At 56.5% G+C, this 25352-nt stretch overlaps 1 protein-coding gene across 2 annotated transcripts in view; it reads left to right on the top strand.

Moving 5' to 3' along the window:
- ADCY5 (adenylate cyclase 5) overlaps positions 1-25352 on the top strand; it is a 145168-nt gene that overhangs the window by 81436 nt on the left and 38380 nt on the right. For both annotated transcript variants that reach the window (XM_041773154.1, XM_041773152.1), the window contains exons 2-7: positions 3143-3292; positions 7612-7733; positions 20471-20582; positions 22200-22327; positions 24207-24365; positions 25173-25314. In XM_041773154.1, the coding sequence (XP_041629088.1) occupies positions 3143-3292; positions 7612-7733; positions 20471-20582; positions 22200-22327; positions 24207-24365; positions 25173-25314 (813 nt within the window). The remainder of the gene's footprint in view (positions 1-3142; positions 3293-7611; positions 7734-20470; positions 20583-22199; positions 22328-24206; positions 24366-25172; positions 25315-25352) is intronic.

Consider the following 25352-nt stretch of genomic DNA (forward strand, 5'->3'; position numbering starts at 1 on the left):
TGCTTACATATTGAAATACAGTTGCTTTTTATATATCGACCCGGTATCCTGTGATCTTATATCCTTGTATTTCTAAACTTGCTTATTAATTCTGGTAGCTACTTTGTAGAGTTTTTTGGGGGGATTTTCTACATGTCTTCTGCAAATATAGACAGTTGTATTTTTTTCTTTTCCAATCCATATGCCTTTTATTTCTTGTCTTATTGCATAGTCTAGAACCTCAATGCCAAGTAAGAGTAATGAAAGGGGTCGACCTTGCCTTGTTCCTGGTCTTAGCAGGAAACATTCAGCCTTTCACTATTAAGTATGACGTTAGCTATAGGTTTTTGTATATGCTATTGATCTCTTCCATTCCTAATTTGTTGAGATTTCTTTTTAAATCTTGCCTTGATGTAGAATTTTTTCATATTCCTCTTCAGTAACTATTGAAATAAACATATGGTTTTTCTATTTAGTCTGTTGATATGGTGAATTACCTTGATTTTTCAAAGTTGAACCAGGCTTCTGTTCCTGAGATTAACCCCACTTGGCCGTGTTGCATTCTCATGATACATTATCCTGTCTGAGGGTACCTCCTCATTTCTCTTTCCCAATTTTTCCTGTTTTTAGTCATCTGGCCCCTTCTTCTCCTTTTAAAAGATGTTCCCTAACTAGAACATTCTCCAGCATTCCCTGAAGAGTGCTCCTTCAGCTTTCACCTCCTCACCTCATTCTCCTTACCTCTCTCTCAGTGGTCCCCAGTGGCTTTCTGAGGTCTTGTTATCCAGGTCTCCCTTCAGAGTCACTCTCATGATGAATACTCTAGGCCATAGTCTCTTGCTCCCTGAACCTTATTGCCCTGGTCTTATGGCTCTTCCTTTTGAGTCAGCTCTGCATTCTGGCCCCCAGCCTCATGCAGAAGTCTTTGGACTTCTGTGGTAGCCTCCTGACCTATCTCTGACTCCCTCTGCTGCTCTTGGCCTTGATGAGCCTTTGTGAAGCTGACGTGCTCATCTTGCTCTTCTTTCCTTCAGTAGTCCTTCATGTTCCTGTTGTATAAGAATTGTGCCAGGCGTCTTCAGCCTGACATTCAGATGTCCTGCAGTCTGGCTCTTATCTGCCTTTCCAGCTCCGTCTTCTCTCTGTGGACTTCCCCTCAGGATCATAGAGCCTGAGTTATTTATTCGAGGACCCCTGAGTACCTCACAAACCTGAGCGTCACAGATACTCTTTCCAGGGATACCCTTTCCCGTGCCTGCCGGACTTGCCAACTATGCCCCAATCCCAGGCCCAATGTGCCTGGCTTGCCCAGAAGTTCTCCTCTTGCCTCCTCATGATTCCTTGCCCTCTTGCTTGGTGCAAGACCATTTCTGCTTTCTAGCGCCAGTTTTCTGTCAGGCTTGACCCCTCATCTCTTCACCTGGATTGTAAGCTTCATAGAACAGGGGGTTTTCTTTCCTTGTGTTGAGTAGGTTGTGTTTTTCTCTGCCATGTTTTTATGTAAAATGACAGTTCTGAGGTGGATGGGATTCAGGTGAGGTTGGGGGAGTTATGAGTCATCATCAGAGTTGGTGGAGCTAGTAACCTGAGTTTGCCCCTTCCCCGAAGGCACATCCAGGAAGCATCTGGAAGATATCCAGGAAGTGCTCGAGGCGAGCTCACAGTGTCCTGCAGCCAGGAAACCAGAATTTATTGTGCAGCCAAGGAGAGAGCAGGACTTTGAGAGATTGGAAAGAGAAAGTCTCTTCTTGTTCACGGCTCAGGATAGTCACGGTAGAGCGGTATAGGATGTCTCCAGGGAACCACAGCCCCACATCCAGCATGGAGCCCACATGGCCTCCAGACCTGGACTGGCTGAGGACCCTGAGTGGAGGTCAGGATGCCTCAGAGCTGGGGCTGGGGGTTGGGGGGGAAGCCTTCAGGTCGAACAAAGACCTGAGGGAAGGACAGGACTTCTAGGTTCCAGAGACAGAGAGGCCCCTGGAAGAAGAGGGTGGGGCTGTCTGCTAGGTCACACCAAGCAGCTCAAGTCCAGAGGGCTTCCGGAGCTACAGGAGAAGGTGCCAAGGCCAATTGGGGTTCCCTTCCGTCATTGCGACTAAGAATCAAGCTGAGGGAGGGATGGAGTCCTAGAAGCCTGAACATCTTTGTGTGGCTTCTGTCCTGCATGGCCCGAGGCAAGGGCAGGACCAGCATCTGTTTACCCAGATATCCCAGTAGCTAGCTGGACTTGCCAAGAAAACGTTTGTCTCAGATCCTGAGCAAATTTAGGATCTGAAGTGTGCTACGTGATCTTGCTTTTGTGGGGTGTGTGTGTAGTGTTGTGTTCTCTTTTCCCTTAGCTTTTCAGTAAATGCTCCTTTCCAAAGAATTCCAACCTTGTCTCCGCGACCTGAGGGGCAGTAGTAGTTTTCCACACACGCACCTCCATCGGGACGGGGAAGGGCAGGAGTGTGGGGCAGAGGGCAATGGTGGATGCTCGCCAGCTGGAATGGTGCAGTTGTCAGGGGGCGTCTGGGCTGGTGCAGAGAAGGAATGGAAACTCAGAGGAGGCAGGACCTGCTGTTGACCCTGACCCCGGCTGGCCCTGGGACCTAGCCTTCTCCCAGACCTCAGAGGGTTTGGCACACTGCTGGGTATCTCCTGGGTAGCCAGCAGGCACTTGCTTCAGCTCAGTGATCCCTGGGGAATAATAAGCATTAACGATAATCATCTCAGACTTCTCTGCAAAAGGGCAGTCCTTTGTCCTGTGCTGGACTCTATCATGCTTTCAAAAAATGAAATCCCGTGACCCTTATGGAACCTTCCTTGCAACCTCCCCCCCGCCCCCTCCCCACCAGCGCATACACAGCTCCATCACAGCATCACCTGTATGCCTAACCTTTTCGTCTCTGCTGTGCGCATGCACAGTATGATTATTCAGAGACTGGGTTCCTTGGGGCCACAACCTGTCACAGGCCAGCCAAGCTCTGGGCTTCGAGGAAGTCAGAGAGCCTGACCTATCCTGCTTAGCCGCTCCCTGTGGTCCGCCATGGGTGAGTGTCCTTGCTCGCAGGTGGGTGTGTGTGCTAACGTGGGGCCTGGGGGGGGGGCAGGGTTGGGGCTTCAGCGACTGGTGCCCACTGCGGGCCTCAGCTCCGTGTCTTCATCTCTCCCTCTGCAGCTCGTCTCCAATGTCCTCATTTTCTCCTGCACCAACATCGTGGGTGTCTGTACCCACTACCCGGCTGAGGTCTCCCAGAGACAGGCTTTCCAAGAGACCCGGGAGTGCATCCAGGCACGGCTCCACTCGCAACGGGAGAACCAGCAACAGGTGGGTGAGGCCCTCCTGTCCTTGCGTGGCCCAAGGCCTGCCTCTGCCTAGCTGCCTGCCATCCCACCAACTGCGCTGCGTGTAGCCGCCCAGCCCCACCCCACATCCAGGCAGGGACTAAGCCAGAAGGGAATGTTTTCCCTGGAGGGAGCCTAGCATTTCTGGCTCTGTGGGAATGCTCTAGGAGACTTGGGAGGAAGAGCTCTACCCTACTGCTTGCCCATTGCCCCGTCATGTTTCCCTGCTGCCGACAGGCCAAGCAGCCCAGACCCTGGGCACGGGAAGGGGCCCTGCACCCTCCCCAGTGCCGATGAGTTAGAGCGGTGAGAGCTGCAGCCCCTGGGACACCCTCCTTAAGCTCTTTATCTGTGCCGAGTTCTGAGGTTTGGTTGGTTCAGAGGAAGGATGGTGGTCCTGTCTCACCCTAAACGCCGCTCTCAGAGAAGTTTTGGGCAGGGAAGTAGGCCGTGCATGGGGGCCACAGACTTGGAGGGCTCCTCGCGGTGAGCGCTGGGGCGGGGGGAGCTGCCCCCTGTGCTCTCTTGGGTGATGGCCGGGCAAGGACCGAGGACTAGCACCTGCCTGGCTGCCCTGCATCCTGGTGGGGTGCAGGACCCTTGTGCCCTTGCCTGAGTGTGAACCAGATGCGTTCTGGGGACTCTGCGACACAACGAGCTGAAAAACTCACGGACTAGAGCCCCAGAGACGGAGCTGTGTGACCCCAGGGGAGAGTGTGGACGGGCCAGCAGGGTGACAGGGCCCCCCTGGACGTGGCTCTCAGTGATGAAGTTACTCCGAAGCGGGTTCTCCTCTCTTCTTATGTCCGTGTCTACACAACAGACACGAGTGGAGTCCTGCTGCCTTTGAGCTCAGGGCGAGGGAGACAAAGCCCCCCCATGGCCTCCTCGCGTGCCCAGAGAGCACGCTGTGGGCGCCCCAGGCACACAGCAGTGTGACCACAGTGTGAGAGGGTCTGACTCCATCTGGACGCACCCCGAGCAGTTACGTGACGGGGGCCGGCCCGAGCCAGGGGGCGAAGCTCTGCAGCGTCTCCTCAGCACAGCCCACCCCTCCGGCCAGTGGCCTGTCCCTGCTTTCCGTCCAGCCCTGCTGCTGTGGCCGGTGTGCCTTGCCAGGTCCCCAGCTCATGCTGTCCAGCCTGAGGCCTGGCTGGCCCCAGGCATTCTTTTGGCCCCGTCAGAACTCCTGGTCCGGCTCTTGAACAGCCCCATGGTCAGCGGTGTCCCTGGGTTCTCCTACTGTGTTTTTCTGTCCAACTTGCTGCCCTTCTGCTCCCTACCCTAAGCCCCTCCATGCCTCAGAGGCCCCCCGGCTAGTCCCAGCTCCAGGCCCTGGCATCTGTCGCCTGACATCGGGATACCTTCCTTCTCTTTTTGTGTCAGGGAGTGTCCCTTCTCACTTCTGGGCCTTGTTCCTTCTCCAGTAAAATGCGTATTTTACAGCTCATCATGGTTTCCTTGTACTGGCCCTGGACAGGCTGGACATTCCAGCAAATCCACAGGGATTTGGGGAAGAAAATCCATTTGCTTTAGCATGTTCTGAGCCAAGATACCAGGGAGGGGAGGCGTGCTGCCTGGGGACAGGCACTCCTCACCCCGCCAGAGCCCAGTGGCTCTCGGGCCTCCCCCACCCTCTGCAGAGAGTGCTGCTCTTGGGTCCCTGGGGGGGCCCTTAGGGAGCACTCCGAGGTGCCGCCTGGTGGCAGGACTCAGAGCTGTTCCCCAGCCACCCACCCCTCCTGACCCGCAGCCCCAGAAGTGGTTATAAATGTAGGAAGGTCTCTCATGGACATAAACAGTAGATGGCATGTGGTCCCCCAGCTGTGCTGTATTTCCACAGGATTGCCCCTTACTCTGTGTTACTGTCACCAGGAACTGAGAGTTCGGGAGATAGGAGGTGGCCCTCAAGGGCCACTTCCACTGATGCTCAGGGAGACCAAGCTAACCCACAGAGAGCACCCTGCACGGATTACCAGTGTTCTCCAGGCCCGAGGCTGAGGGCTGTGGAGCTGAGCGTAACACAGCTCCGTCCTCAGGGGCACCTCACTGCATGCACTACAGGGAGGCCCGGTTAGCAGGCCCCCCAAAACCCTGAGTGATCGGGGGCTCCAGAGGCAGCCCTGCGTGGTGAGGGGATGCTCTGCAGCACCAGGACCCTCCTGCTGGGAAGAGGGGAAGCCTGAGGCAGGATTAGCGGCTGGATGTGAGGATGCTGAGCCTAGCTGAGGGGCTTGTGTGTGAAGACAAGGAAACCCTGCCAGGAGCTTGGGCAGCTTCCCATGGTGCACTGGATCTGGAACACAGTTCAGGGCCTGCCGGGTACAGGGAGGGGTAGGCGGGAGCCAGATCATGGAAACCTTGAGGCCAGGCTGGGCTTGTGGGCTGGCTCCGGAAGCTTCGGGAAGCATAGACGGGTTTTACGCAGGGCAGCGATGGGGTCAGGGGTATGTTTTAGAAAGATCACGCACTGGCTTGCAGTGTGGAGGATGGACCCAAGGCAGCAAGCTGGGACACAGAAGTTGGTGCAGGGCCTGCTCTGGTCGCCGGGGTGGGACCCGAAGGAGGCCTAGAACATGCGAGAACCAGAGGCTGGGACGGTAGAGGTGCTTCAGGAGGATGAGAAGGCAGCCAGGCCCGGGCTGGTGGGAGCAGGCCAGGCGCCGGAAGCGGGCGGGTCGAGTGGGGGTGTTGGCTTGCAGTGGAAAATAAAGCAGGGTGGGCTCACCGGCTCCAGAAGAATCCAGAACCCGGGGGAGCTCCGGAGATTTTGCACCAGCGAGTGTCACAACAAAGGCAGTGTACTGGAGAGACTGGGGCCATACAGGGAGCGGAGAGGCCGGGGAGGGGCCCTCTGGCTGGGACGTAGGCGGTGCGGGTGGACGTGCAGCAGAAAGGACCGGAGTCTGCGTCTGCATCGGAGGACCTGCTCGGGGCTGGACGGGCCCGGGCCTAGGGGAGAGGGATGAGGCGCAGAGGGGATGTTCTGAAGGGCAAAAGCACTTACACGGGTGGGGTGCCGACCTGGTGACACAGGCAAAGACAGGGGGCAAAGGCAGGGAGCTCGAAGAGCTGTTGGGGAGTGAAAACCCGGGCAAGTGAGTATGGCTTGGGGTGCGGTGTCACGGTGGTAGTGGCCAGTCATCCGGCGGGCAGCTGGCGACTCAGGAGCCTGGACGGAGGGACAGGGAGGAGGAGGGGACGGGCAGGGGTGCGTGCTCTCAGGGGCGAGAGTGAGCAGAAAGAGGAGAGAGGTGGGCATGTGCTGGGTGGGGGGGCAGGAGGAGGGAGAGAAACCAGAAAGACACAGGTGCAGGAGGGGAATCTTGGGGTCATACAAGGGGGTAGCCCAGCATCTGGTGACAGGCACGAGTGAAGGGAGAATGAGGAGGGCTGGGCCAGCCAGGGGGAAAGGCCTCAGGCGGGAGAAGTCCGTGAGCCAGCCTGGCGTGGGTAGTGGGCTGTTGGGGCGCAGGGCGAGGTCGCCCATCCCGAGGCAGCTGGGCCTCTTGCAGCAGGCAGGCCTGGGAAGAGAGGGGAGGAGGGAGGCAAAGTCGGGACCCCTCTCCACAGTGTGACCCTGGCCCCCTCCCTGCTTCCCTCCCGCCTCCTCTCCAACAGGTCTTAGCTTCTCTCCGTTTCTCAGAGTCCACGCGCTTTCCCTCTCTCCCGGGCTACTGTCCCCATCGCGGAAATGGAGTAGTCCCAACCTCATCCTTCTGGTCCCCACGAAGCCCTCCCTGACCACCCCATTCCCAGCCCAGCAACCCCTGCTCAGTGCCCCCTAGTACCCTGAGCACCCCTGAGACTGGGAGGTTTGTGAAGGAGAGACCTTGCCTGGAACATGGTAGGTGCTCGGTGAAAATCTGAGGACGAGTTGAGTGACTCTCACGTGATGCCCTTAATCACCCCATCCCTATGTATAGATGAGGAACCTGAGGCTCAGAGAGGTTCAATAATTTGCCCAAGGTCGCACACAGTCTCCGGTGACATGCAGGGTGCCCCGGGGGGCTCAGTGCTACAGGCTCACCAGGACTGCTCTTCCCCAGGTGCAGGTGCAGGCACACAAAACCCGGGAGGTCTCCCAGGGAGAGAGACCGGGTTCCAGTAATCCTGGGGGCACAACTCTGGCCCACTGTCACCTAAATGTCAGCTCCTTGAACTTCAGGCCAGCCTGAGGGCTTTTGCAGGGCCCTGTGGTTGGGGGCCCGGGTGGGGAGGAGTCGGCCTGCGGGGGGGCAAGCAGGGGACTGCCAGGCAGGTGGAAAGAGCTATGATGAAAGCACGTGCTTCCCTCCCCAGGAGCGGCTCCTGCTGTCTGTCCTGCCCCGTCACGTTGCCATGGAGATGAAAGCAGACATCAATGCCAAGCAGGAGGATATGATGTTCCATAAGATTTACATCCAGAAACATGACAACGTGAGGTACGAGTGCGGCTGGGGGGCGAGGGCAGGGTGGGAGGACTGCACGCCTGGGGAGACAACATCTCCTCCTCTTGCCCTTTGGGGGAGCACAGCCCGGCAGGGTGGTCTGTGGCTTTGGGGCATGTGTGCTGTGTGGGGTGCCCCAGCCACACCATACCCTCTAGGTTGGTGCAGTGAATTATTACGGAGGGATGGGAGCTGAGGCCGCAGGGAGAAGCTAGAGGAGGGAGGAGGAGAAAGGAGAATGCAGCAGCCCCAGCTGTCGGGGAAACTCCTAGCCTGGCAAGGGAGGGAGGAAGCCGACTTGGGACCCACGTGTCCTGTCATCATCTCAGTCTTCATCATCATCTAGCAGCTTCCATGTCTGCTAAGCCAGTGTGGGTCAGGCACTGGTACCAGGCATTACCCACCTCATTGCTAATCCTCCTGACCATGCTGTAAGGTGGGGGCCCTCATCAGCATCCTTTGTTTAGAGATTGAGCACAGAATGGCTAAGATCCTCGCCCAGGGTCACTCAGCCAGGACTGGTAAAGCTGGGGTGCATCCAGGTCAGCCTGCCCCACAGCCCACGCCCCTCTCGCTGCACATGCTTCTCTAGGCAGAAGCTGCTGACAGCAGGGATGTGCAAACAGATGTAGACTAATAGAGTGCAAAATCTGCTTATGAGCTCCGTGGGGACACGGAGCGATACAGTGGCCTTCATCCAGCGTGGCTTCCTGGAGAGCCCTGTAATCCTCCCATCTGCCCAGAAAAGGAGCTGCTGTGTTTGCCTTCAAGAGAATTACTTTCTCCCTGGGCAAAATCTCGGACCCACGAATCTTCTAAAGCTGGTGTAGAGGGAACCCTTTGGAGGCTTGGGCTGAATTTTCATAAAGGGATTAAATGGAATGATATAAATTATGGTGCATGCACCATAACACGCCCACGTGAGTATACATCCACTCAAGGCGAGGCTGATGGCCGCAGGGGCAGGGAGGGCACCGAGTTTTCATGTCGAAATTGTCCAAATTTCAGGCGGAATTGCCCAGTTCCCAAGTGTGCCCTGGAATCCAAGACTGTTGGTTCCATCCGCCGGTGTGTCCTGTATCCATCTTCCAAAATAGACTCCAAGCCTTTGAAAGAAAAAGGTTACCTGAACAACTTGTGTCCTCAGTTGTGGGGGTACCCAAGTCCCCCCCAGAGCCCACCCATGCTCCGCTGTCAGCCGGGGAGAGCATAGCCAGGGGCAGGAAGAAGGCCGAGGCCCAGTGCCTGCCCAGGAGGTGCCCCGAGGGGCTGCAGACTCAGCTGAGCCGAGCTCAGAGAGGGAAGTGGGGCCCAGGACTCAGTCGGTTGAGCTGACATGTTGGTTTCCCACCTCTCTTCACACCCACCTCTGACCCCATAAGGTGGAATAATTGCTCACAACCAGAGTTGTACTCGTATGGCGCCTTCCCTAAGCCACGCACTACTCTGAACACTTTCATATAATCACTGAGTCCTCATAATCCATATAAGAGGCCAGTACTACTATTACCTTTATTTCACAGGAAACTGAGGCACGGAGATTAATTTGTCCAAGATCCTAGAGCTGGTTAAGTGGGACAGCTGCCCCCTGAAAGCTGTTTGGTATCAGAGTTCCTATGCCCAGGAGAAAGGAACGTGTATGAGGATTTGTGGGAAGGAGACTCGGGGAGCCCCTAAGCCAAGGGGAGACTCAGAAAAGGTGGATGAGAGAGGTTTGGCTTCTAGTGTGTGTGTGTGAGAGAGAGAAAGAGAGACTGTGGACTTACCAGGGGCCTTCCTGGTCTGATAGCAGCCCCTAAAATCTGGGGGACCCTAGGGACACGTAAAGAAATAGCCTTCCCTATTAGAAGAAATCTCAGAGGCCCAAGGTTCGGACGGGAAGGAGTAACCTGCCAAGTGGTCCCAACACATAATGAAGCCCTGAGCTTCCCCTTTCTGGGATTTTTCTCTCTTGTCCTTGCTGTACCCACCACCACCCCCCTCCCCCGGCCCCGGTGTCGTTCCAAACACAGCATGGACTTGATTGCTCTCAGTGCAGCAGAGCTTCCAGTAGATTCCTTTTTTTTTTTTTTTAAAGATTTTATTTATTTATTCATGATAGACAGAGAGAGAGAGAGAGGCAGAGACACAGGCAGAGGGAGAAGCAGGCTCCATGCCGGGAGCCTGATGCGGGACTCGATCCCAGGACTCCAGGATCGCGCCCTGGGCCAAAGGCAGGCGCTAAACCACTGAGCCACCCAGGGATCCCCCTTCCAGTAGATTCCACTGAAATATAAAGCCGAACATAAAGGAGATGCAGAGAATTCACTGCTCAGAAACAGTTTGGCATTCGAGGCATAGGTGCTCAGCCTGGCCGGGCTCACACATCTGGTACATCTGGCCACCACTGTCTCTCCACCCAGTGCTTGCCCTCTCACCCCTGTCTCCTGCCCCTCCATTGCTTTGGGCCCCCAGTCCTCCAGCAAGGGGGTCTGGTCAGAGGGACTGACTTAGGCCTCTTCCACCACCGTAAGGAGTGGCCTGCTCTTGGGGTGACGTCCCCCTTATCCACCCACTCTCACGGAGGCTGTGACTCCGGGTACATAAAAGAACAGTACCCTAATCACAGGGTGACCCGAATGTCCATGTGGCAAGACTCAGACCTCCCCCGCCAGCCACACGGGGGGTATTTCTGTTTCAGGATGTGCTAAGATCAATGGCAGCAGAGAGAAAAAAGGAGAGAAAAATCAAGATGTCACCCACTTCATGGGGACAGACATAATTCTGACTCTGAGATTGCCAGGCTAGTGGCGGCTGGTGCACATCAGAGGCCAGCCACAAGCAATCAGATGCAAATAGCCCGCCGAGGCCCATTCCCTGTTCCGTTAACAGCCCTGGCTGCAGCTCGCGACGGAAGCACGTTGCATGCTTCGTCTCTGTCTTGGGTTGAACTTTTGACTTGGGTTGAGGGCTGAGTAGTAGGTGGAGGGGTGACGTGGTCGTGCGGAAATGCGCTTGGGGGCCCGGCTCGTGGTACGGTGATGAGGCCTGGGGCTCGAGGTTAGGCAGCCCCGAGTGTTGGCCACGCTCTGCTGTCCCCGGGCCATGTGACTGGGGCGAGTGATGGGCGCTGGTTCTCTGAACCTCAGTCTCTTCCTCTGCCTGATAGGATGAGAAGAATACCTTCTTAGCAGGCTTGCGAGGAGCAGATGAAAGCGTGTGAGGGGAGCGCTTAGCGCAGTGTCTGGACAGGACACGTGTTCGGTAATTGGGAGCAGCGATTATCGTTGTTACCGCTATTATTGTGATGATTATCACACTCCTATCAACAGAGCAAGGCCTGGGGATTCTCTGGCTGGAGAGTGGAAGGGTGATGAGTCACGTTTGTCAATTCTCTGCGGAGTTATAATATTTAGAGAGGGTGATGACATGCTGCTCTCTAGCCCCCTCCAAGAGCAAGGCCACAAGAAAAATGAATCAGCCCTGCGGTGTGACAGTCGGGGCCCGGATCTGCGGAAGGGGAAGAGACTAATGGGTGGGCAGGGAGGAGTGACAACAGATCCCCACTGTGCTGTGGCCTCACCCTTTCCTGACCCCCAATGGAATATCTGCCCCCAGGACCCGCCAGGAGCCTGTCAGATGCTTTGGTGCTGAGCCACCAGTGGCAAAGCATTGAGGTGGGCCAGAGGCCAAGGCACCCTTGGAGACCCCCCCGCCCTGGAGCCCCCAGCCTCCCCTGACTGACATGTAGTGACAGATGGAGATGTTTTAGCCCTTCTGGGGCTGGACAGGCCAATTGGGGCCAGAGCCCATCGCTGGGGTGTCAGACCTGTGGCTTGAGCTCCCTCTTCCCCATCCTCTCTCCCTTCTCCTGTGGCCAGCAGCGCCAGGTCAGAGGGGGGCTGTGCCATGCCCATTCCGGGGACAAAGGCCTCTAGCACATGCCAGCAGAGGCAGCTCTGGGCTGGGTGCTCCCAGTGCTCTGCTTGGGAGGAAGGACATTGAGGAGGGGGGGAAGGGGCCAGCCCTGGAAGCACACAGCACATCCCCTGGGTCACAGTACACACAGACGCTGCCTGAATCCAGTTGCCACCAGGTCACCGTTGTGGAACAAGATGAGTGTCTGTGTTGAGCAGCCTGGATCACACCCCTCTCTGCCCCTTAACAGCCGTGGGAACTTGGGCAGGTCACCTAACCTGAGCCTCACGGTCCTCATCTACAACATGGGAGTGGTGACGTCCCCTCACTCGTCCGTTCAGTGGATGTTTTCCTCTGTTTCCAACCGTGGGACACTGAGCCTTAGAGGCGAGGATTGCAATGGGAATTAAGAAGGACACTGTCTCTGATACTGGGAAGCCCACTTTCTGTTCAGGAAGACACAGCAAACAGTGGATTGATTAGTAAATTGGGGACATATCACATGAGGACTTTGCATCCTCAAAGGGTACGAGGAACGGTTAGTGGGACTTTGCATCCTTAAAGGGTATAGATGCTACAAAATTTGCCACCCCGTTATTCTGTTATGATGAAAGCCACAAAGGAACAAAGCCTGTAAGAGGGGCCCTAGGACCACTCCCTGCAGGGGTGCTGGGAAGGTTGTCGGGGTGGAGTTTGTAAAGCCCCGGGCCAGGCCCCCCCACCCAGGAGGTAGCCTCAGACTGCCCTATGGAGGTGGAGCGGGTATGAGCTGAGAGTCAAGGTTGGGTGGCCAATACCCCAAAGGCTTTAGGAGGGCAGGGAACATCTGAGCCAGGCCTGAAGGGTTCTGAAGGGCACTCCACGGCCGGAAGGGTCCATAGTGGGTGAGTTCCATACCTGAAAGACCTGTCTCACGCCAGAGCTCTTAGGATTTAAAGGTTGTAGATGGTCAGAGGGCCAGAGAGGGCCAGGGAGCCAGCTCCTCCAGGGGGTGCTGGTCCTCAGCTGAGGAAACCCTTTCCTCCCCTGGCCCTATCTGTCTGGACCCTGAGGAGGGTTCAGGATGGAGTGTGGGGTCTTGGCCCATTGGCTCAAATCACAGCCTCATTTTCAGGAGCCTGGCCCAAGACCCGCCAGGACCCCGGGCTAGAAGTGAGGTAACAGCCGTCCCCGCACAGTAGGGGAGTGGCGGGTTCTGGGGAGGGCTCCCTCTCCTCCCTCCTTCCCCCCTCCTTTCCCTTCTCTCCCCAGCCTCTCCTGAACCTCCCGCTTCTGAGGTTATCATCTCCTCTCCCGTCTCCTTCAAGGACTTGGCTGTGTTCCCCAGGTCGTTCTGGTGTCTGGCTCGGCTGCGGCATGGCTCTGAATTACAATGGCCTCGCGACAACGTCCGCGATGCTCAGATACCTGTGGGTGGATTGTGCGCCCTGTGGGCAGAGAGGAAAAATGTTTACCTCCAGTCACATTCCCGGCAGCCGACCACATGAGGGATGGTCCGTAAACACCTAGCATTCCTGTCTCCAACCTGATATTAAGAAAAGTATTCTGAGCTCCACGCAATACCGATCATAGACAGAAGTGGCCTTTATGTTATTATCTCATTCATCCCACATTGATTGTGCTGCTGCTCCTTGCCAGGTAGGACTCGGAGGAGGTAGGAGAGGTCGCGTGCGGGCCCCTCAGGGACGGCTCAGCCCTCAGCAGTGAGGTTGGGCTGCATCTGGTGCCCTGGGAACAGCAGCCTCATAACCCAGCTGGTCCCACTAGGGAAGCCCCTGGGGGTGGGGCTCTGCTCTTTAATTAACTAATTAATTCATTATTTTACTTGTGATAAGACAGACATAGTAGAAAATTGGCCGTTTTAACCATTCACGTTATCGTGCAACCACCTCCCCCATCCATCTCTGGAACCTTTTTTTTTTCATCTTGCAAAACTGAAACTCTGTCCCATTAACCAACGACTCCCCATTCCTGCCCTCCGCCGGCCCCTGGCCACCACCATTCCACTTTGTGCCAATGAGTTGGACTATTCTAGGTGCCTCACATAAGTGGAACCATACAGTACATGTTCTTTTGCGGTGGGCTTATTTCACTCAGCAGGACATAGCCAAGATCCATCCATGTTGTAGTGTGTGCTGGAATTTCTTTCCTTTTTAAGGCCGAATTAATACTCCATTGTGTGTGTTTGCCACCTTTTGTGGATCAATTCATCCTTTGGGCGGCTTCCACCCTTGGGCAAGTGGTGAATGATGCTGCTGTGAACATGCATGTGCAAATACCTCCTTGAGGTCCTGCTATCTGTTCCTTTGAGTGTATACCTAGAAGTGAAATTGCTGCATCATATGGCCTATAATCCTATTTTTTAATTTTTTAAGGAAGCTCGTAGTGTTTTCCATAGAGGTTCGCCATTTTACCTTCCTACCAGCAGTGCACACGGTTTAGTTTCTAAACTCCCTTGCACGGTGGTAGGTCTTCACAAGGGACCTGAGTTTGTCCTTGAATGTGGAATGGATGGGGGTCAGCGGGGCATGGAGCCAGCAGCCAGCTAGGACTTACTATTTTAGCTCTTTGGACCCAAAGTTTGGGGACTCTGGGGTAGAGAAGAAGAGAGAGAAGTTAGGGTGACGAGACACTGGCCTGTTAAATGTGTCAGGCTATGCCTTTGAAATTCTGATCTAATAAGAAGGACTATCCTGAGCTGGGCAAGTCAGAAAAGACATCATGAGGATAGAAGGGATAGAATCAGATCCTACAAGATTGTTATTAGTGTTCAGCAGTTTTATTATACAAAGGAAGTGTGTTTCTTGTAGAAAAATTAGGAACTAACAATATAGAGAAGAAAACAGAGAGTCCCACGTACTTATCACTGAGAGGTCACTGACAACTGCTCAGACTTGGTCCCCTCCCCACTTTGTGGGCTTCTCCTCGGGCACGTTGCAGGGCTTTGTAAACGCGAAGTCCATAAATGCAATGGGAGGTCCATTGTCTAGGTGGCGGCGGTAGGACTGAGTGGGCAGAAACAAGATCAAGGGACCAGGGGGTGGAATGGGGTCTGCAGGAGGCCCTGTAGCTGGCAGCAGGGATTCCGGGACCTATGTTGACCCCAGACCACCTAGACCCAATCCTGATAGTCAAGCCAGTCCCGGGGCCCTTCCACTTTCTGAAGGAAGGTGTCGCGTTGCCGTGAGAGTGGAGAGAGGGTGTGACTGTCTCAGGGTGGAGTCTGTACACATGTCCAGTGTGTTCAGCATCCTCTCATTGACCTTCCCCCCCTTTCCTCTCCCAGCCTGTCCCTCAGAAGGTTCTTGGGCCACTGCTTGTCCATACGTCCTACTCTAACTACTTCGCACCCCCCTTGGAAAATGCCCGTCATCTGGTGTCCATTCTCAGCCAGTCGTTGATACGACCACCCCGACTGTGCTGTTCACCTAGCGTGTGCCAGTGACCCACCGCTCCTCCTGTATCTTACTAGGGGTATGGCTTGGAGCAAATGATGCGGGGAGGTGGGGGGCACACTGCAGGGGGTAGACCCCTGGCCTATGGCTGGGCCTTTCCAGGTTATACTGCTGGGGCCTCCAGGGCACTTCCTGCCCTGCTCCCCTAAGACCTTTAGCTCCCACTGGGCCTGACATCCTGGGAGTTGGGCTGAGACCTTGCCACATTCCCTTCCTGCCCCTTCCCCATGACTCTGTTTCCCCAGGCCTCCTGCCCCTCCTGGGCCCTCCTCCACAGGCGGTTGGCCTCTCAGCATTTCTTGAGTCCCCTCTGTTGCAGTGCGGAGAATGGAGGCACTGCCTGCTGCCCAGACTACAAGGAGAACTCAGCGTCTGGGCATCCCAGGTGCTGCTGGACGTGTGGCTTCTGTTCAGGAGCAGGGTCAGACCCCAGCATCTCCGTGAGGTCACAGCATCTGTTGGTACAAGAGGGAGCAACAGCGAGGAAATGTGTGCTTACCCAAAAATGCACACGGGGAAGCTGAGCCGAGGCAGCAGAAGGCTGAAAGGCCTATTGGGATAATTGGGCTGAAGTGCCTGCCGCTCTTGCCTCCGGAGTAGAAGGCGGGCGACGTGAGTGATGGATGGCAGGCAATTAGGGAGCAGCGCGCCGCCCGGGGGGGCCGGCCTCCGCGCACCCACCACGAGGGCCTGATGGCCTTGCCAAGATGAGCTCTCAAGTGGGAGCCGATCAACGAGCGAGGACCTTACTGCATCCTGGGCCCCGTGTGGCTGTAAAATGGCCTTCAGGTTCCCGAAGAGCAGTTCAGGAAACTCTGGCCAGTGGAACCGACAGTCTGCAATTGGGTAAACCTCAAAAACAGGAGAGCTTCCAGGGTGACAGCCACTGAGCAAATTCCTCCCCCGAGGCAGCAGAGGAGTGTGACTTCGCCTCTGACAGGAGGTAGGGGGAATGTGGAGGTGCAGAATTTCCATAAATGTGTAGGAGAGGCTGCGGGGTTTTGGAGTTGGGACCTCAGAGACCTTATCCAAACCTCTGCACAACTTGGAAGCTTGCTCTGAGCCACTCCTCTCTGGCTGGCGGGTCGCTCCGTCTCACCAGCAACTCATCAGCCAGCAGCCTGCCCTCCCTGACTCCTCAGCAGCTGTTGAAAACCCCAAGACAGGTCACGAAGAGTCGATCCCAGCAGGTTGGAGGGAGACTCTGGCTTCCCAAGCCGTGGGGGGCCCCTCACACACCAGTGTGAACCAGGAAGCTGCTCATGGCTTCTGTAACCATTCTTGCATTTGTCCCTTGAATACTGCTGGCCCCAGGCCCTGGGCTCCACAGGCTCTCTCAGGTGACTAGCTTGGAACCCCAAGAGGCCCCATAGGGTCGAAGGAAGAGCTGCTGGAGTGAGCAGTCTTGCCTCTTGCTTGCTATGAAAGTGTGAATATTCTCTTCCATTCAACAAATATACATCAGGCACCATTACGGGTTGAACTGCATCACCCTAAAAGATCTGTCGAAGTCCTGACCCTGGTCCTTGTGACTGTGGAGATAGGCTCTTTGCGGATGAAATCAGGTTGAGATGCTAGAGTAGGGTGGGCCCCTAATCCGGTCTAAGTGGTGTCCTTATGAGAATAGGAAAATGTTGTATAAAGACCCAAATACACAGAGTGAGGTCAGAGGTCCAGACTGGAGTAACAAAGCCGCAAGCCAAGGGTGGACAAGGAAGGGTCCCACCTAGAGTCTTGGAGGGAGGAAGGCCCTGCTGACACCTGGATTTCGGACCCCGAACCTCCAGAACCGTGAGAGAAGACATTTCTGTTGCTTTAAGCCGCGCAGTGTGTAGTGTTTTGCTATGACAGCCCCAGGAAGCTAACAGACGTGGCTGTTAGGGCGTGCTAGGGCGTGCTAGGGCGTGTGCGGGTCGGGGTGGGGGAGAGATGGGGCAGGGGGCACAGGGATGTGACCTGTCCTTGGTCAGTCGTCCAGTGGCACATTTTCTTGAAAATCTACTGTGTGTGTCAGACATTGTGCTGGTGGCTGGGATGCAGCAGGGAACGGAATAGGCCAAAAAATCCCTCCCTCAAGGACTTCTTGATCTAGCGGGAAGAGATAAACAGGAACGTAACAATAACACCAACAACAGCAATACTATAGCCGAGAGTGAACCGAGCAGCAGAGCAGAATACGGCAGGGAGGGCAGACAGACGTGGGAAAGGGTAGAGGTTCATATGGGGCGATGGAAGTCTCCTTGAGGTGACATTTAAGCGAGTGCGGTGGTTCTCAGCCCTGGCTGCACATTAGAATCACCAGGGAAGCTTAAAATAAAACCGAGCAAATGCAATCAATAGCAGAGCCCCACCTCAGGCTAATTAAGCCAGAATGTCTGGGTGGGGGCGGGGGGGGGGGCGGGCTCCAGGGCCACCTTGTAAAAGCTCCAGGTTTTCCAGACCCCAGGACTAAGAGCCGCTGGTCTAGCGGGGGTGTAAGCAGCTGTGGAAGAAAGTGTTCTAAGGGCCAGCGAGGTCCCCCCGTGGAGGAGGAGCATGGTGGCAGGCCTGTCCCTCCCACCTGGCTGGGTCAGCTCAGCAGGTGTGGGAGGTCGCAGCTCAGTGATGCCACAGCTGCTGAATGCGCCCCTGTCGATGGAGTCCCAGACTCACCCCCTGAGCCCCTGGACCACACTCGTGTTTCTAGGGGTGGCCCATTCTCTCCTTCCTCCCCTGCTTCTCCTCAGCCTGCTGCCCTGGGCTACCTGACCCCATAGTCCAAGTGCGGGGTTCAGGAACTTTGGGGTCTCATCAGCCGCCTAAGCCAGGCCTCCACTTGCAGCTTTGGACTTGGCATAGAATAGCCGCTGGGCCTGGCACCTGCTGGCTTTGCTTTGGAGATACTGACCCTGGCCGATGAAGGTTTCCTAAGTCTGGAGCAGTGGATCTTGACCCCAGCCTGAGCTGGCTTTGGTTTCCTGAGAGTTAGAGAAGAATTTCCAGAACAGCCATGTGACGGTGCTTTTACCTAGACTGGGGGCGACCTTCCTCTCGTTCCTGAGTGGAGTGGGCCAGTTGCCTGAAAGACTGGCAGGCAGAGAAGCACAGGTGGGTGGGGAGAGGGCTGTACCTCGTTAGGGAGCTGCGATCAGCATTGGGAGCAGGGCAGCCTGCCCTCACCTGCTCCTCTTACCTGGCAGGCAGGCTGCTGAGCCCGTCAGACCCCAGGCACCAAAGGCTGGTGGAGCCCCCCGACTCCCGTGCACCTTCTGAGCCCCTGCCCGCATAGCTGCCCTCTCCTGTGCCCTGCCAGGGCAGCTTCTCTCCTCTCCACTCCTCTTCCTCCTCCTCCCCCTCAGCTTCTCTTCTTTCCCCTCCTTCGGCTCATCTGTTTGCACCTTCCCTCATGTGAGCTGGCAAGCAGCTGGTGCGTGTTCCCCCCCTCAGTGGAGTCCTCGGGTCCTGGACCGCCACGCGTGGTGGCCCATACGTGCCCCTCTGCCCCGCATACAATACCAGACCCCTGAATGATGCTCTTATTCATTTAAGATGGCTGTGGGGCCAACAGCTTAATATTTATAGGATCAACTCCTGGGCCATGAAGCCAGGTTGCCTGTGTGGCCTTAGGCATGTGACTCATCCCCTCTGTGCCTCCGTTTTCTCACCTGTAAGAAGAGGAGGATGCTGACCTCACAGGGTGGTCGTGATGTTAAAGTGCGTTAATACCCATGAAGTGCTCAGAACAGTCCAGCTGTTTCCAGATGCAGGCTTTGTTATTATCCAGGCATGCAAAGGCAAATAGATGAGGAGACGACTGCCATTGAAAAGATCGGTTGTTACTCACCCTGGGAGGAGGGGAGCACGCCACACCGTGGGAAACCAGCCCCCCACCTCCACCAGTGGGGAAGCACTGTGGTGGCTCCAGAGGCAGAGTGAGAGGAGGTCGAGGACCAGAGCCTTCAATGGGGTTTCTGCAGGAAGGAATAGGTGAGGCAGAGAAAGCAGGCTTGGGATGGGCTAGTTTACATAATTTCAGTGGGCCCTGCAGTGTAGGGACTGGGTCTGGTACCTGTCCTTGGGGTGTTCAGGGCAGGAGAGTAGTGGCCGGGGTATGAGAGCCTGGTTGGGGTGCGGGACTCTGCACCCTAAGGAAAGCTGTTGGCTCTAAGACCCAGCTAGCCTGGGATGGACCAATAGGCTCCCCAGGCCTTACTGACCCCAGATGTCAAACATCAGAATAGGAAGACAGGCTTAATGCCCTAATACACATTTTCCAAATACAGTGACAAAGATGTGTTTAGTTCTACGTTCTTAATTTTAAAAAAGAAGACGATCTAGAGCCTCAGGAGCCTTGTGGCATGGTGGGAAGAACACAGGCCCGGGGGAAGGAGCCCACCAGGCTGCTGTCTGCAGCTTCTTTCCCCAGGCTCAGCTGCCTCGTCCGCAAGGAGACACCAAGCCTTCACTGCAGGGCTGCCTGGAGGACTCAGTGAGAAGACACTTTGGAAGCTCCCAGCTCTGAGCCAGGCCACTGGGAGCATCTCAGTACATGAGAGTTGTTACATTTTTGTGTCCATTTAAAGAAAAAAAAAAACAAAACAAAACTCCAGGGGCCCTTCCAACTCTCCAGCCCTGGGGCCTCACCTCTAGCAGCATGTTGTGAAAGAAAAGGAAGATATTTTCGATCTCAGGAACACAAGCCGCGGAGACGGACGGGAGATCCACAGTGCACGGTGCAGGGACTGGCTGCTATGTTTGACGACACGCCTGTGGATGAGGCTGGAGCTGCTGGCAGGGAGGCTTCCAGACGTGCTTGCTGGCTATGTCTTCCCCTCTCTTTCCTCCGTGAGCCTCTTTAGTCCCTTCTAGAGGACTCCGCAGGGACGGAGGGCTTCGGTCCAAAATCTTATCTGTGGGACTGGGAAGTGAGACCTTAGTATGGTTGCCATCGAGGCCCGAAGCATTTTCAAAGCACATGAATCAAGGGTCCCAGCTACCTTGGGCTGCTCAGGAGTCAAACAGGGCAGGCCCAAGAGGTGACAACTGGGAGGGTACGGGGAGGCAGGCCCCTGCCTCTGGTACCTGAGGCAGACTCACTCCCAGGCCCCATATGCCTCTGCACACACACACACCCCACCCCCCCGACCTGGGCAGGAATGAAGGCATAATTAGAGCACAGAAGGCAGGACTGTATCTCATCCAGCCAGCCTGGAGAGGCCAGCCTCCTCGGTTCTCCACTGCCAGGCCTCTTTATGCCTCCCCAGCAGCCATTTGGAGCCCCCCGCCCCCGGCCTCCCCAGGACTCTTGCTGGCCAGCAGCCGTCCTAAGGCCCAGGGTGGCCCCAGCTGTCCCCCTGACCTTCCTCCCTCATGGGGGTCTTCCTCCACCTGTCTCCCCAGCATCCTGTTTGCTGACATCGAGGGCTTTACCAGCCTGGCATCCCAGTGCACTGCCCAGGAGCTGGTCATGACACTCAATGAGCTCTTCGCCCGCTTCGACAAGCTGGCTGCGGTGAGTCACCCTCTCTACTGTCCTCAGCACCCAGGGCCCGCGCCAGAGCCAGAAGGGTAGGCCCATCTGCGCTGCCCGAGGGAGAGTGCCGTGGCCAAGGACCCACCAGGCCCCAGTGACAGGCACTGTGCCTTCATGTGCCCTGTTGTGCGGAGCCCACTGCTGAGAACTGGGGAGGGGCAGAGGGGCTGCACAGGCTGTGGCTACGTGTCCTCACACCGCACGCAGTCGGACGTGTTTTTATACTGTCATTGGTCACAGGGAGCAAGGGAGCCAGCTCTCCGTCTCAGGAAGGGGTTGGTAAGGCTTGCAGGTGACACTGCCCAGGCCCCTGAGGAATTTCTGCTCGGTGGGGCAAATTATGTGCCCATAGAGCCATTTTCTTGATGAGGTCGGCCAGAGTGGTGAGAGAATGAGTCTGAAACCCAACTGGCCTGCGGACAGCTGTGTGTCAGCCCCCAGAGGCTTCCAGAAAGAGGACTCTGCACCGTTTGGACAAATTGGAAGTAGCAGCCCAGGGCCTGGAGTAGTAAATGACGTGTTCACTCGTTAGGTCCCCGTTTACACTGTTATCCTTTCCCAGCTTTTGTGTCTTTGAGTGATGCTCTGAGCCTTTGTAGAATCATTATGTGTCAGGGGCCACTTACTGGCAATGTCCAACGACCTGCGGCCACGTTCCCTTTCGCCCTATAGGACATCAGATCATTGAGGAGAGGCTGGCGCTGGTCGGAGGTGGTGCCAGGGCCTCTAAGAGCAGGAGATGGTGGGTCTCACGTCAGCCTGATGCTTTTTTTTTATCACTGAACAGGAATGAGGGGAGTTGGGTATGTGCTGGGACCTGAGGCATAGGATGGGCCTTAAATGAGGATCCAAGGCCACACGGACACATGCATCCCAGTGTCCCACTTCCTGAAGTAACTTCTGGGGGCCAGCCTTGGAGAGCTGAGGACTGGTGACTAATGACACCCCATCCCAGTCCTAGTCCTGGATCAGTCTTGACCTTATCGTCCTGGATCAGTCTTGACCTTTTTGTACTCAGGAGCAGCAGAGTGCCTCAGCTCTGTGGGGGTCTTAGCGCTCACAGGCTTGCTGGTTAGCATCACTCTGTTTGGTCAAAGTCTCAGACAGTCTGAGGGTCAGACAAGCTTTGGCTAAGTCTCATTCCTGCTTCGGTCTTCTGTAAAAGAAGGAGAATCAGAAAACTGTCGGTAGAACCTTAGGCCAAGAGTCCGAGCATTCTCTAGGGCCTGGGAGTGGAACCAGGGACACTGACTCTCAACTTGGGGGCCTTCCTCAAACTGACGAGTCTGCCCTATTTGCTCCCGCATCGGACCAGCTGCATTCTTCTTGGGTCTCAGCAGTGACCGTAAAAGTGAGTTCCTGAGCCTGGGGAGGCTGGAATGCCTGAGGGCTGCTCAGCCTGTCCTCCATCCCCCCCAGCTCTTGATAAGCCTGTCCTGGGGTTGGGGCCATGCATCTGCCGGCACTGGGTCTGTGCTCACTGCCCTAAAAGGCAAGTTATTCCAGGCATGGGGTGAATCTGTTTGCTTCCCGTTTCTTTCCCTCCCACTTCTCTTTCCTACTATTTTTAATTTTTAAAATTAATTTGCTTTCCAGGAGAATCACTGTTTACGTATTAAGATCCTGGGGGATTGTTATTACTGTGTCTCTGGGCTGCCTGAAGCGAGGGCCGACCACGCCCACTGCTGCGTGGAGATGGGCATGGACATGATTGAGGCCATCTCGTAAGTGCCCGTCTGTGAGGGGACCGTCCCACAGCCTGGGTAATGGACGTTGGAGGGTTGATTCACATCTCTTGGCTTTGAGCCTTATCCTGGGCAACTTCTGCCCACAGCAGCCTGGGAAGTTTATCCCTGAGGAACATGTCCTGTAGGAAGGGAAAGCTTTGCAGACTCCGGGGCAGCAGGAGGCGTGGCCCCACCTCTGCAGGAGAGGAGGACCAGCTGGCCTGCGAGCTGCGCCCTATGCATTGCTCCTTAGTCTCTTAGTCCCACAACCACCCAGGCAGGTGTAGAGCCCTTTGGCCCCATTTCTTCCCAGATGAGAAAGGTTGGACTCACAGAGGTTAAACATCCGCCCCCGTCCCCCAGGGTGATATAACACGGGGGGTGGATGGAAAACATGGGTGTCCCCATTTAAGAAAATCCATCTTTGCCAGAAACAATAGTAAAAAAGATCTTTGGCCAATTCTTGGTCACTGCTGTCCAGAGAGGGGGCCCCATCTTCCATTAAAAGATATGGAAAATCCAAAAAAAAAAATAATATATATATATATATATATGGAAAATCCAAGCTTAGGCTCGGTGGCTTTGGAGCTTCAGAAGCATCCCGGGCAGGGGCACAGGAAAAGCCGCGGTGGACAAGGTCAGAGGTCAGAGTAGCCGTCTAGGACGGAGGCTGGGTCCCTTAGGTTTGGCGGAGCTCCCCCCCCCCCCCCCCGCCCCCGGCGGTTGTCGCTGATGGCCCTGCATGCCTGGGCGAGCTAGTGCTTCCTTCCCTCGCCTGGGAGCACGGAGTCTGTTGAGGGAGAGGCCGACACTCCCGCTGCTGTGGTACCAGCGGAGCAGACCCCAGCAGGTGAGAGAGGCAGGCTGCGATGGGGGGGCCCCGGAGGGGGCATTCGTTTCCATCGGGAGGACCAGCAGAGGCTTCCTGCAGCAGGTGGCCCGGGGGTTAAGCCAGAAAGGTAGATCGGGTAGTAATTGCCCGAAGCAAGGGCCCCGAGGCACCGTGCACGGAAGGCACAGCTCCAGCAGAGGTAGCAAGGACGAGAGAAGCCAGGAATGACGTGCCTCTGCCCTGCGTGGGGGGTGGGAGGAGGGCCAGCGTCCACGGCTGCTCCTGCCGCTGGCTGAGCGGGCCTACCCCGGGGTATCGGAGCATCCAGGTCCCTGATGCCTCCCCCTGGAGCACCTGCACCCTCTCCTGCAGACCCCGCACCTCAGACACACGCAGGATACAGCGCCCATCACACTCTCCAACCCAGAGGGCCCGCCCATCTCCTGGAAAGCCCCTCACCCCTGGGTGTGGTTTGTGGCCGGGGTGGGGCGGGGGTCCTGGTGCCACCTTCTAGCACATGGAACCTCCCCGGTCTCCTGCACCTGCTCAGGCTCCCCTCCTCTCCTGAGCAGGACAGATGTCTGCCCTTGAAACTCCGTTAAGCACCTTTTGCTATTATGCTGCAAATTGTGTCCGAGAAGCAGCAGCGTGGACAAATCTGAACATTAGATGAGTGGGGTTTGGAGCGGCTGGAACTTCCCCCGTTTGGCTCCAGTGGGCATGGTTTGCATTTGCACCTTGAGAACACAGCGCCCTGGGTGCCTTGGCGGGCTTGTAGGGCCGGGCTTGTAGGGCCGGGCTTGTAGGGCGAGGCGCTGTGCCCTCTTGTGGCCACGCCGGGAAGCAGCGCCCCACGGCTCAGCCCCGGGCACCCCTCGGGTGAACAGTCGCAGACCCTGCCCTGGGGGCTAGACCAGAGAGAAATGCCGCTTTGACGCCTGCCTGCACTCGTGTCACACCCCGACCCCACACCTCCCAGCTTTGCCCCTACTCTGTGCGCCTGGCCCCCATCCTCTCCCAGCCTTACCCCTGCTCCATCCCCAGGTTGGTCCGGGAGGTGACAGGGGTGAACGTGAACATGCGCGTGGGAATTCACAGCGGGCGAGTACACTGCGGTGTCCTTGGTCTCAGGAAGTGGCAGTTCGACGTCTGGTCTAATGACGTCACGCTGGCCAACCATATGGAAGCTGGAGGCAAGGCTGGGTGAGTGAGGGCCCCACTGCTGTGGGGCTTGGGGCCAGGGTGGCCGAATTTAAGTAGAAAGTCCTCTCCTTGGCCAACCACTTGCCCCACACCGTGGCAAGCTGTAGGGAGCATCTTCTCAACCTTTTCCCCAGGCTTCACCTAGAAGGTTCTTGCACAAAACAGGGCGGCTTGTGGTGCGATAAGGTGGCGTCGAGTTCTGGGGGAGGGAGGACCCATGGGTATTTCCCGGGCAGTCAGGACCGAAAGGAAGGTGGGACCTGAGCTGGCCTGGATGACGGGGCAGGATCCGTACAGGTGAGGGAGGTGGTGGAGGTGGGGAGAGGGCCCGGCTGAGGGACCAGGGCGAGGACAGGCCCAGGCGTGGGAAGCACAATGTTTCCAAGGAATGGAAGTAGAGCACTTGACCTCGTAGGGACCAGTGGGGAAGCAGTGCCTGTAGTAAAGGGGCACCGTGCCAGGCTAGGGGATCTGAACTCAGTCCTGCATCAGCCGGAGCCAAGCCACTGCTGGGCTGAGCGGGTTCGCAAAGTTGGGAAGACTGAGGCTGTGTCCTCCTGACGGGCCCATGCTGATGAGACAGCCTGATGTGCTGCCGAGCGGCCAGGGTGGCGGTGAGCTCGGGAGGGGCCCACCGGAGCCGCCCTGGTGGCAGTGGGGGGATACGGCCCTTCGAGACCTAGGTCGGGCCTCGGTTGGGGTTGGCAGTTGAGCCAGAGTTCGGGGCTCGAGGTGTGGCTCTGCAGGGGGCTGGGGTTGTCAAGTCTTGTCCTCTGCTCTCCTCTCCCTGCGTCCCTCCCCCTGCAGGCGCATCCACATCACCAAGGCCACACTCAGCTACCTGAACGGTGACTACGAGGTGGAGCCGGGCTGCGGGGGCGAGCGCAACGCCTACCTCAAGGAGCACAGTATCGAGACCTTCCTCATCCTGCGTTGCACCCAGAAGCGGGTCCGGCGGGGTGGGGGGCCCAAGGGCCAGGGGGCCGG

Source organism: Vulpes lagopus, chromosome 1 (genome assembly GCF_018345385.1).
Source record: "Vulpes lagopus strain Blue_001 chromosome 1, ASM1834538v1, whole genome shotgun sequence".
NCBI lineage: Eukaryota > Metazoa > Chordata > Mammalia > Carnivora > Canidae > Vulpes > Vulpes lagopus.